Source organism: Scyliorhinus canicula, chromosome 22 (genome assembly GCF_902713615.1).
Source record: "Scyliorhinus canicula chromosome 22, sScyCan1.1, whole genome shotgun sequence".
Classification (NCBI taxonomy): domain Eukaryota; kingdom Metazoa; phylum Chordata; class Chondrichthyes; order Carcharhiniformes; family Scyliorhinidae; genus Scyliorhinus; species Scyliorhinus canicula.
Window position 1 is genome coordinate 3396214 of NC_052167.1, and position 13008 is coordinate 3409221.

General features: G+C 48.3%; 1 protein-coding gene across 2 annotated transcripts in view; it reads left to right on the forward strand.

The window, feature by feature from the left end:
• The first annotated feature begins 701 nt into the window (after positions 1 to 701).
• spock2 (SPARC (osteonectin), cwcv and kazal like domains proteoglycan 2) overlaps positions 702 to 13008 on the forward strand; it is an 80544-nt gene continuing 68237 nt past the window's right edge. For both annotated transcript variants that reach the window (XM_038783260.1, XM_038783261.1), the window contains exon 1: positions 702 to 1001. In XM_038783260.1, coding sequence (XP_038639188.1) covers positions 828 to 1001 — 174 coding nt within the window. In that variant the 5' untranslated portion in view covers positions 702 to 827. The remainder of the gene's footprint in view (positions 1002 to 13008) is intronic.

The window sequence follows — 13008 nt, forward strand, 5'->3', positions numbered from 1 at the left end:
TGGGGATGGTCATTGCCTGGCACTTGTGTGGTGTCAATGTAACTTGCCATTTGACAGCCCAAGCATGGATACTGTCCAGGTCTTGCTGTATTTGGACATGGACTTCTTCAGTATCTGAGGAGTCGCGAATGGTGCTGAACATTGTGCAATTATCAGCGGAAAACCCCACTTCTGACCTTATGATGGAAAGGAAGGACATTGATGAAGCAGCTGAAGATGGTTGGACCGGCTAGGACGCTACCCTGAGGAACTCCTGCAGTAATGTCCTCGGTAGAGACTTGGTTCAAACATGGACAAAAGAGCTGAGTGAGGTGAGAGTGACTGCCCTTGACATCAAAGCAGCATTTGACCACGTCTGGTGTCAAGGAGCCTGGGAAAAACTGGGAGTCAATGGGAATCAGGGGGAAACTCTCTACTGGTTGGGCTGATAGATGAATGCAAACTTCTCTGCCAATCAGATTTTCAAGAGTGCCTTTATTCATCACTTCCAATGCCAATTGACAATTAAGATAAAGCTTTGATTTTAAATATATATTTTATGTGACATGTATGATCTTAGAGCCAGTATCTGAAAGTTACACCTGTGTGCTGTTTCCTTGTAAGTTTCTCCTCTGATACTGACTGATACATGTGTGTGTGTTTATTTGTATGAATGTGTGTGGTACAGTGAGGTGCTGTGTATAATGTGGCGCAGACTCGCACAGTGTCAGATTGGAGAGAGAGGGAGAGGCAGGGAGGTGGGGACAGCGCCTGGGAAATAGAATCAGCTCACATTTCACAGCAGCCAACCTGCGGGTTCAGTCGCATAGCCCAGGGGCCCGGGGAGGATGCTGAAGCCGCTGAACTTCCTCCTGATCCCCCTGCTGCTGGCCGGGGCAGCCGAGGAGGAGCGTCCCGAGAAAGGAGGGGACGGCAAGGGCAATTTTCTGGAGGACGAACAATGGCTGTCCGGGGTCTCCCAGTACAGCCGGCAGATCAAAGACTGGAACCGATTCAGAGACGTGAGTGTTTCCTTTCACCCCCAGAATCTCCAACAGGAGGAAGGCTGACCTGTCCATGTCTGAAATACCGCAGAGAAAATAGGATTTAAACCTCACCCCCCCCCCCCCCAAAAAAAATAATTCCCAATGGAAGAGCTGATGAATTTGTCAATGGGAGGGGGAAGCTCAATAGTGGGTGAAATTGTAATTATTAGGGATATGCACCAATATTTCCCCCCCCTGTCTGAATTTATCTGGGAGCAGTCAAGATATTATGTATTGCACCATTTAGAAACATGTAGTCAGGATGGAGCTAGTTCCTTATAAATTATTGGTGGCTTCAAATATCATTTGTTTGCATTTGCCAATGGCTGTATTGAGGTTGTAACTGATGTTTATTTGTATACTTTGGTACCAGACAGTTTATTTATCTCCTCTAACTGGTTTTTTTTGATGGGTTGTGGGAGTGGGGTTTTTTTTGCCGGTCGTGTCGAGGTCCTGGTATCTGCAACGAGATTCTTCCTCCCTCCCTCCCTCCCTCCCTCCCTCCCTCCCTCCTCACTCCCCCCCACTCCCCCCTCTTCACTCCCCAGGGAGTGACAGACCAGCCTTTAGAAGCGGGGCTGTGAAAGGGGATGCAGCCCTTGAATGTTCCCAGCCTGCGAGTAAGGGTTTTAGCCTCAGCTCTGTGATAGCAATACATACCTGCGTCATTACATTTCCCAGCACACACACACACACACACACACAGTGGCCAGGTCTGAGATTGTTACCCAGCCCAATTTGTGTGTGTGTGTATGTTTTTTTAAAAATCTCTCTTAATGGTGTGTTTTTCTTTTTAAACTTGAATGAAGATTGCCAGAGGAGGCTGAAGTCTTGTTAAGTAGGTCACCTGCAGGTTCTGGATTCAGCAGCCCTGCATTGATGACATCTTCTGAGAATGCAGGTTGGTGGCAGGGTTTAGAAGCACTGATTTTAACCCTTCCACACACCCCTGTTCGTTGACATTAAAGAGAGTGTTGTCTCTCTTTTATTCTGTGGAACTATTTCTGCCAGCCCCTGGTTCTTCACCCAGTCAAATGCTGGACAGCAGGCCAGAGGTAGGGAGAGAGATAAGGGTGTGTGTGTGTGTGTGTGTGCTTTTCATCCATCTTCATGGATCATATCTGAAGCTCAGAACTTGCTGACCATCGACCTGCTGGCCAGCTGCTCTTTTCTGGTCGGATTTTTATGCAGCTTTCTTAAGGGCAGGTCTTCATAGAACAGAATCCCTGCAGTGCAGAAGGAGGCAATTCGGCCCATCGAGTCCGCACCGACCCTCTGAAGGAGGACCCCCTACCCAGGCCCCCTCCCCCACCCTAACCCTGTAACCACACCTAACCTGCACAGCTCTCATCACTAAGGGCCACTTTATCACGGCCAGTCGACTTAACCTGCCCACCTTTGGACTGTGGAGGGCAGCAGGGTAGCATGGTGGTTAGCATAAATGCTTCACAGCTCCAGGGTCCCAGGTTCGATTCCCGGCTGGGTCACTGTCTGTGTGGAGTCTGCACGTCCTCCCCCTGTGTGCGTGGGTTTCCTCCGGGTGCTCCGGTTTCCTCCCACAGTCCAAAGATGTGCGGGTTAGGTGGATTGGCCATGCTAAATTGCCCGTAGTGTCCTAATAAAAGTAAGGTTAAGGGGGGGGTTGTTGGGTTACGGGTATAGGGTGGATACGTGGGTTTCAGTAGGGTGATCATGGCTCGGCACAACATTGAGGGCCGAAGGGCCTGTTCTGTGCTGTACTGTTCTATGTCCATGTCTAATCCATTGATGTGCAGGCTAGGTGGATTGGCCATGCTAAATTGCACCTTAATTGGGAAAAAATGAATTGGGTATTCTAAATTTATTTTAATAAAATCTTTGGACTGGGACGGGGGAAAACCAGAGCACCCAGAGGAAATCCATGCAGACACGGGGAGAACGTGCAAACTCCACACACAGACAGTCTTGTGGAGCAGTGGGGAACGCCTCCCAAGTTTCAGGTTTGAGTCCCAACCCCAGGACTTGATGGCCAGGAATGGTGTGTACACAACACGGCCAAAACACCTGTCAAATAGAAGCAAAATACTGCGGACGTTGGAAATGTGAAATTATTGTTATTTTTTTAAATTTAGAGTACCCAATTCATTTTGTTTCCAATTAAGGGGCAATTTAGTGTGGCCAATCCACCTAGCCTGCACATCTTTGGGTTGTGGGGGTGAAACCCACGCAAATACAGGGAGAATGTGCAAACTCCACACGGACAGTGACCCAGGGCCAGGATCGAACCTGGGACCTCGGCGCCGTGAGGCTGCAGGGCTAACCAACTGCGCCGCTGGAAGATGCTGGAAAAGCTCAAGCCAGTCTGGCAGAATCTGTGGTGAGACAGTTAACATTTCAAGTCCAATCTGACTCCAAAGGGGGGTGGGAGGGGGGTCAGATTCCTAGCCAACCATGGGATGGAAAGAATGTTGGATTCTCTACCATCACTATCCATCACGCCAGACCATAACCAAAGAGAAAATGCTGGAAAATCTCAGCAGGTCTGGCAGCATCCGTAGGGAGAGAAAAGAGCTCAGGCTTCGAGTCCAGATGACCCTTTGTCAAAGCAGACCATAACATGCATGGATAAGTGTATGTTGCCGTAGCAACTCTTAAATTAATAATAGTAATCTTTATAATTGTCACAAGTAGGCTTACATTAACTCCGCAATGTGAAAAGATGGCGCTGGATATCTGTTCACAACAAATCGTACAATCCCTGCCATGCAGAAGGAGGCCATTCAGCCCATCGAGTCTGGACCGACCTTTTGAAAGAGCAGCCTACCCATGCCCAATCCCGTACCCTGTCCCCGTAACCCCACCTAACCTTTGGACACTTGGGGGCAATTTATCATGACCAACCCACCTAATCTGCACATCTTTGGACTGTGGGAGGAAACCGGAGCACCCGGAGGAAGCCCACGCAGACACGGAGAGAACGTGCCGACTCCGCACAGTCACCCAAGGCCGGAATTGAATCCGGGTCCCTGGAGCTGGGAGGCAGCAGTGCTAACCGCTGTGTCACTGTACCGCCCTGTGAAGTACTTTGAAAATGTATAATGTAGGGAAGCACGGGAGACAATTTTGCTCCCACAAACATCCATGTGATTGAGATCAAATAACCTGTTTTCGCAACGTTGGTTAAGGAATAACCAATAATCAATGAGAGCTCCTCAATGATCTCTTTATCCCGGAACACTCAAACTTCAAGAAAAGCCGGAGACACTGAAGGTGGAATAAACTAACCGAAAGGGGTTATTAATTCTGGGTCACTTGATATCTTTTCTTTATTAAAAAAAAAGGAACTGGGTCAATATCCATTTAGAAAAGAGGGTTAACAGTTGTGTAGGGGCGGCACGATGGCGCAGTGGTTAGCACTGCAGCCTCACGGCGCCGAGGTCCCTGGTTCGTTCTCGGCTCTGGGTCACTGTCCATGTGGAGTTTGCACATTCTCCCCGTGTCTGCGTGGGTTTCGCCCCCACAACCCAAAGATGTGCAGGGTAGGTGGATTGGCCACGCTAAATTGCCCCTTAATTGGAAAAAATGAATTGGGAACTCTAAATGTAGAAAAAAACAGTTGTGCAGGTGTCAACTGGTCTGTCTGAATGAAGGTTGGGGAAGGGATTGAGCCAGTTATGAATGGAGTGTAGAAGGAGCCTCTCTGATTGGCTGAATGGCCTTCTCTTAGTGCGAATTTTAAGTTCCCATTCTGATCCTCAGTTGCCAGGTTGGGAATGCAGTTCTGTATTACAGAATTGTGCTAAACTCACTCCCAATGGACATTGCTGTAACCCAATGTTGTCCTTGTCAGAGAAGACACCATTGGTCAGTTTCACAAATCACAACTTGGTGTTGGTGATGCCCCAGTCGAGTGATTTGGAACACTCAGACTGTGCAACACATCCTTCTGCTCAGTACATGTAAATTACTGCAGTGTCCAATCACAGCAACTTTACATTAAAAAGGTTGCAGACACAGGGAAGTAATCTGAGTGGTAAGAAATCACCCACATGATTATTGACACCTCAACCTGGAGCCAAACGTATCGATCCTCCCTCCCCCCTGCTTTTCAAAAAGAACAGCATTGCAAAAAATTCGCCAACGTGAAAGGCTTCAAAGCAAAACACTTAGAATATAGAACATACAGTGCAGAAGGAGGCCATTCAGCCCATCGAGTCTGCACCGACCCACTTAAGCCCTCACTTCCACCCTATCCCAATAATGTTTGGTCACTAAGGGCAATTTATCATGGTCAATCAACCTAACCTGCACGTCTTGGACTGTGGGAGGAAACCTGAGCACCTGGAGGAAACCCACACAGACACAGGGAGAACGTGCAGACTCTGCACAGACAGTGACCCAGCAGGGAATTGAACCTGGGACCCTGGTGCTGTGAAGCCACAGTGCTAATCACATGTGCTACCGTGCTGCCCAGGAGTCCCCATCACAGCAATGTTCACTTCAACCTGTCATGTGAGCCCTGTTGGTAAGTTTTGTTTAATTAACATGTTTCAGGAACTGAATATTCACGGGTTACAAACCTATGATTGTGAAGCTGTCACAGAAACATTAAAATAAGGATCTAAGGCATGCACTTAGTTTGCCCCACACACGGGGTGGCACAGTGGTTAGCACTGCTGCCTCACAGCTCCAGGGTCCCAGGTTCGATTCCCGGCTTGGGTCACTGTCTGTGCGGAATCTGCACGTTCTCCCCGTGTCTGTGTGGGTTTCCTCCAAGTGCTGTGGTTTCCTCCCCCAGTCCATAGGATGTGCAGGTTAGGTGGGTTGGCCAGGCTAAATTGTCCCTGAGTTGTGCAGGTTATGGGGATAGAGCCCAGGGGGAAGTGGGCCATGGTAGGGTGCTCTTTTGGAGGTGTGGTGCATGTTCGATGGGCTGAATGGCCTCCTTCTGCACTGGAGGGATTCTATGACCTTCTATGAACATCATCTCAGGGTACCAAAATACTTTGCAACCAATTAAGAACTTTTGAAATGTGGACACTGTGGTAATGGTCTGGTGACCATAATGGGTACAACACACCTGTGAATTGATGTATGCATCATGAGTGCAAGGGCAGCTTTTTCTTGCCTTTACCCATCCCCCCCCCCCCCCCCCCCCCTGTTTAAGTCACTCCCTCAGCAGGGAATGACTATGACTCTTATAAGCAGACCAGCATCTGCTGGATGGAGCTAATTGCGTATCAGGAGCAATACAGAGTGAGTGGCTTGGCTTGCAGCACTTCACTTGCAAATCGTTTTGACAGTGTTATTCCCAGCGCAGTCAAGATCAGTGATAATGACATAAGCTTAGAAATTACTGGAGCTGATATTGGTGGATGAACACTTAACTCATTTGTGTGAAATTCCCCCACCTGCTATTTGAGCAGGCATCGCATCTGATGCATTGGTGGCTCCATCAGTTAGCAGCGATAGCTCAGCAATAGCAGTCTGGCAAAAGTTGTACATTCAAGTCCCATTGTAGAAATCTGGACTGCCACCCCGTTCAGAGTGCTGAACTGTCAGTGGGACTGTGTCTCTAGTGAGACCACAAACCATTTGTTCTCACAGTTGGATGTAAAAGATTCTACAGCCTCTGTTTGAAGAAGAGTGGGGGAAGTCCTGCCCAGAATAGTTGCAAATAATTATCCTTCAACCAATATCACTAAAAGGAGATGTTCTGATCATTGTCACATTGCTGTTTGTGAGACTTTGCTGGTGAGGGGCTGGTTTAGCACAGTGGGCTAAGCAGATGGCTTGTAATGCAGAACAATGCCAGCAGCGCCGGGTTCAATTCCTGTACCCCCCCCCCCCCCCCCCCCCCTGAACAGTGCTGGAATGTGGCGACTAGGGGCTTTTCACAGTAATTTCATTGAAGACTACTTGTGACAATAAGTTATTATTATTTGCTGTGTCCAAACTAACTGCTGCATTCCCTTTATCACGACAGCAGCTGAATTTCATTACTGGTGTGGCATTTGTGGACATCCTGAGGTCACAAAAATTGCTATATAAATGCAGTTCTTCTCTGACTAAAAGCATGGTTAGAAAAATGGTGTTGTGTGATATCACCAATTAATTCATATGCCCAAGTAGCAAATAACTGGGCGGCATGGTAGCACAGTGGTTAGCACTCTTGCTTCACAGCTCCAGGGTCCAATGTTCGATTTCCGGCTTGGGTCACTGTCTGTGCGGAGTCTGCACCTTCTCCCCGTGTCTGCGTGGGTTTCCTCCGGGTGCTCCGGTTTGCTGCCACATGTCCCGAAAGATGTGCTGTGAGGTTATTTGGACATTCTGAACAGGCGCTGGAATGTGGCGACTAGGAGCTTGTTACAGTAACTTCATTGTAACTTGTGACACTAAAGATTATTCTTATGGGCGGCACGGTGGCCTAGTGGTTAGCACAACCGCCTCACGGCGCTGAGGTCCCAGGTTCGATCCCGGCTCTGGGTCACTGTCTGTGTGGAGTTTGCACATTCTCCCCGTGTCTGCGTGGGTTTCACCCCCACAACCCAAAAAATGTGCAGAGTAGGTGGATTGGCCACGCTAAATTGCCCCTTAATTGGAAAAAATAATTGGCTAATTTAAATTTAAAAAAATAAAAAAAAGATTATTCTTATAATCTTTCCTCCGGGTGCTCCGATTTCCTCCCACAGTCCAAAGATGTGCAGGTTAGGTGGATTGGCCACGCTAAATTGCCCTTGGTTTAGATGGGGTTGCTGGGTTACGGGGATAGAGTGGTGTGGGCTTAAATTGGGTGCTCTTTCCAAGAGCTGGTGCAGACTCGATGGGCCGAATGGCCTCCTGCACTGTAAATTCCATGATTCTATGAATGAATATTGAAAGTGGAAGAGACCTACCAGGCTGTGAGAAACCTTGACAGTAAACGCGACTTCCATTAAATGCATGGAACAATCTGGTTGTAACACGGCGTTTTGGAGAATTGTGCGAGATTGACACCAGGGACACTACAGTAGTGAGTCAGTTGGGGCATTTTGACTTGGAAAGGATGGCACAACGTACAGCGTCAATTCAGCCCCACATTATAAATCTTTCCCAGTTTTCCTTTGATTGACTTTAACCAGAAGAGACATAAGATGGGCAGCTGGATCGATATCACTGAATTACAATATTACCCAAGGTCAAAATGAGCCTCCGTGTGATTTGGTTCCATTTGGATAAACCTGCAATTATACAGCAGCTTTCTGTATCTCGAGCAGCTTGACTAGTGCGTTGCTTTGAAGTGCAGTGATTGTGGCCCGTAAGCCAACATGGCTGGCGCTTTTTTGGTACACAGCAAGATCCCACAAAGAGTAATCCAACGAATGATCTCCGGGTGGCGTCGGTTGTCGCTGGAACGTTGGCCTGGATACCATGAGAATTCCCAGCTTTTGTTTCAACGCCGTTTTTTGGGGGGGGACCTTTGACACCAGACAAGAGGTTATTTTATATTTTTGTTCATTTCGAGGCTGGATCTAATCGACGCAGGTTCATTCTGTGCGGAGAATCCACAAATAGACTCAGTGGGGCGATGAGGAGAATTTCCTTCACCCGGAGAGTTGTTATGACCTGGAACGCGCTGCCCGAAAGGGTGGTCGAAGCAGGTTCAATTGTAACTTTCAGAAGATTATTGGACAACTACTTGAAATGAAGGATTTGCAGGGCTATGGGGAAAGAGCGGAGGAGTGGGACTGATTAGACATCCCTTTAGGAGAGCTGGTACCAGCACGATGAGTTGAAATGCTGTTGTAAGATTCTGAATGATAGAGGGTAAGGTCCCAGCTTTAACGATTCCCTTCTTTTTTGAAAACGGTCCAAGAAATTATGGTTGTTGGGAAAATCATAGTGCTGAAATCTCCGGAAATTCCTGTCGGTGGCATCTTCAGGTTCTGCCGTAGGCTACACCCCCCCTCCCGTGGAGGACACACCAGTTTCCCAAGCGAGACGCCATAGAGATCAGCGGTAACAGACGATCCTGCCAGCGGACAGTGACGAGGCGCCTCTGCCGCCAGGAAACACGGGAGGGGGTGGTGTAACCTATTTCCCCAGAGTGACAGAGGGAGATCTTTTTTGGTTTCCTCAATCTCCTCTTTCCTATTTCATTTTTTAAAAAATCCCAATTAAGGGGCAATTTAGCATGGCCAATCCACCTGCCCTGCACATCTTTGGGTTGTGGGGTTGAGACCCACGCAGACACGGGGAGAATGTGCAAACTCCACACGGGCAGTGAACCGCGCCAGGATCGAACCCGGGTTTTCGACGCCGTGAGGCAGCAGTGATAACCTCTGCTATTTCACCTTTTGACCTGCACCCTTGCTTCCTGTCACTGACATTCTCCATTTTATTGGTAATTTCTTGAGAGTGAAAATGCGCCTCTTGTTCATTCAAAGCTCCAGAGCTGCCGCCCTTTGTCCTTCCTCAATTATGCTCAAAGACACATATCACAACCTCCTGGTGGAACACATTTACCCCGGGACTCTTTAATATAGTTTAAAAATGTTATTTCATTCTTCAGCGGCACGGTGGCACAGTGGTTAGCACTGCTGCCTCACAGCGCCAGGGACTGGTTTCGATTCCGACTTCAGGGAACTGTCGGTGCGGAGTCTGCACTTTCTTCCCGTGTCTGCGTGGGTTTCCTCCGGGTGCTCCGGTTTCCACGCACGAGTCCAAAGATTTGCAGGTTAGGTGGATTGGCCGTGATAAATTGCCCTTAGTGTCTAAAGGTGTGTAGGTTAGTTTACAGGGTTATGGAGATAGGGCGGAGGAGTGGGCCAGGATGGGGTCCTCTTTCAGAGGGTCAGTGCGCACACGATGGGCGCATGGCTTCCTTCAGCACTGTAGGGATTCGATCGTACTGTCAGTTGTATGTTTATTGTGTTTGATTGTACGCAGTTGGTGGCTATTAACTAGAGTAAAAACAGAAAATGCCGACAATATGCCATTGCTGAGGCAGCATCTGTGGAGAGAGAGAGGCAGAATTAATGTCCTCAGTCAGTCTGATTCTTCCTCAGAGCGGGATTTTGCTTTAATTTGGCCATTAACTGGAGATTAACTTGTGTCCCAATACATGGACACCAACTGAAACTGTGCAAAAATACCAAACAAAATCCTGCTGGGAATCAGAACAAAAATTGAAAATACTCAGCAGGTCAGCCTGTATCTGTGGAGAGAGACAAAGGGCCGACATTTCTGATCAATGATGCTACATCAGAACAGGTCTAAAACTCGGGTTGTTGGACGAGGAGATGTTTGCGAGGAACCATGAGCTGGATTCTGCGTCGGTGGGATCCTCCGTTGCACCGGCAATGCACCCATGCCCGGGGATTTCCTGACGGCGTGGGGCTGCCCACAATGGGAAACCTCATTGGCCGGCTGGCGAGATGGAGATTCCCGCCCCGTGTAAATAAATGTTTCTAAAAGTGTGTAAATTCAGTTATATCTTTCACCGAGTAGCTATCTGAAATACGATGCCTCTGTGTTAATGTCAAGTTTTTAAAATTCAAACTTGCAGTCTGGGCTAAACAGCTGGCTTGTAATGCAGAACAAGGCCAGCAGCGCGGGTTCAATTCCCGTACTGGCCTCCCTGAACAGGCGCCGGAATGTGGCGACTAAGGACTTTTTTTAAAAAAAAACTTTTTCTTTTAAATTTAGAGTACCCAATTCATTTTTTCCAATTAAGGGGCAATTTAGCGTGGCCAATCCACCTACCCTGCACATTTTTGGGTTGTGGGGGCGAAACCCACGCGAACACGGGGAGAATGTGCAAACTCCACACGGACAGTGACTCAGAGCCGGGATCGAACCTGGGACCTCGGCGCCGTGAGGCAGCAGTGCTAACCCACTGCGCCACCGTGCTGCCCCTGACTAAGGGCTTTTCACAGTAACTTCATTGAAGCCTACTTGTGACAATAAGCAATTATTATTATTATCTTAATCATTTATTCCTAATAGTTGTTTGGTGGCAAAGAACTTGAGTATTGCCTTAAAAAAGAGAGACTTCTCAGCTTTTAGTCTTGCACATCAGAACAGATCATAAGATTACCAACAGTGAAGGGAACAACAGGTTATACTGCACGTGAAGGGAGTATGAGGACAATAATGTATACTGCATCAGAAGAAAGTGCTGATTGGTGGCAAGTGGACTCTGATTGGTAGACTATAAATCAGAGTGCACTTGCCAGCCAATCAGCACTCTCTTCTGATGCAGTATAAATGGTTGTCTCCTTTGTTATTGGTGATCTGATGAGTGCCAGATGAAATACTTTGACAGCATGGGTCTTTTTTGAGCAATATTCGATTATTACAACCGGAGTTAACTCAAGACGCCATCTGCCTTCTAAAGTTGGACGTAAAAGATCCCACGGCTTTGTTTCAAAGAAGCACAAAGGAACTATTATCCCTGTTGTACTGACCCACTGTGGTGAATCACAATCCTAGTAATTCACACTGTGTTATATTGTATGTGTTGTGTCTCTGTAAGCTCGGTATACGAGCAGTTGCGCGGCTCTGCCCATAGGGGGAGATGAGGAGTTTGTACTGGGCTCCAGCCTTGGCTCCGCCCATGGTTCCGCCCATGGCTCCTCCCACTAACTAGAAGTATAAAGATCTGCAGTTGTGAGCCTGCTGCCAGTTCATCTCGTCGCAGGCAGGCTCAGTTGTAAGACTATTAAAACCACTGTTCACTTCCAACCACGTATCCTGTGAATTGATGGTCACATCACCCACATTTATCCGTCAATAAACATCTCAAAAACAGGTTATTTTTAAATTTGTTTTGCAAATTTAGAATACCCAATTATTTGTTTTCCAATTGAGGGGCAATTTAGCGTGGCCAATCCACCTACCCTGCGCATCTTTGGGTTGTGGGTGTGAGACCCACGCAGACACGGGGAGAATGTGCAAACTCCACATGGACAGTGACCCGGGGCCGGGATTCGAACCCGGGTCCTCGGCAGTGCTGCGCCCACGGAATCAGGTTGTCTGGCCATTCTCACTTTGTTGTCTATGGGAGCTTGCTGTGCGCAGATTGGCTGCCACATTTCCTTCGTTACAACAGTGACTCCACTGCAGCAGCCCTGCATTGGCTGCGATGCAGTCGGAGGCATTCTGACTGGGTGAACCACATTCCCCCCTGCCCCCTCCCCCCAACCCAAACGTGGATCAGATTTTTATTTGTATTGTTCAGTAGATGGATGCCCCGATCTATGTTCTCTGAAGACCGTTTTATTGGATTGGAACAGCAACAGGGACTCTGGTTGAATTCTCTCCCCCCCCCCCCCCCCCCCCCCCCCCCCCCCCTCCCCCTCCCGGCATGCCAGTCCAGGTGCACAGAGTTTTAATGACATTGCTGTCTCCTTGCCTGAGATTAGCAAGATCAGCATAGATTACCTGGAAGGTGGCCGGCTCTGTCCGAAGAGTGATTCTCTAGATTCCCATCTCGGCATGACTTTACCATGACAGCTCTCCTCGGGAGTGTTTGAGGACATGAGTGAGGCATGGTGGAGTGGCGAGGTTGACATGACCCCCCCCCCCATCCCTGATCCAATAATTTTGCTGCGTTCCCTCGGATCTATCCTGCCAAGGTCACATTGTTAGTGACGACACGCCAACAGCAGCAGTCCCATCTGTGGAGAAATCCTTTTGGATTTCTGAAAATAAAATGCCAAACGCACAGCAGTGGCTCTTGATCGAGTGCCAATCCTGACGTTCTGCAAATGAGCTGCAGGCAGTTCCGCCCCCACTGTCTCCTAACCCAGTTCCCTGGCAGCAGGCTGCACAAGAGTGCGTGCAGTGCCTGCGTACCTGAGCTGGGATGATGCGGACAGAGGCTGCTGTACCCGGACTGCAGTCTGCTGCCTCGTGCAGTCAACCCCACAACCCAAAAGATTTGCAGGTTAGGTGGATTGGTCACGCTAAATTGCCCCTTAATTGGAAAAAATGAATTGGGTACTCTAAATTTATATTTTAA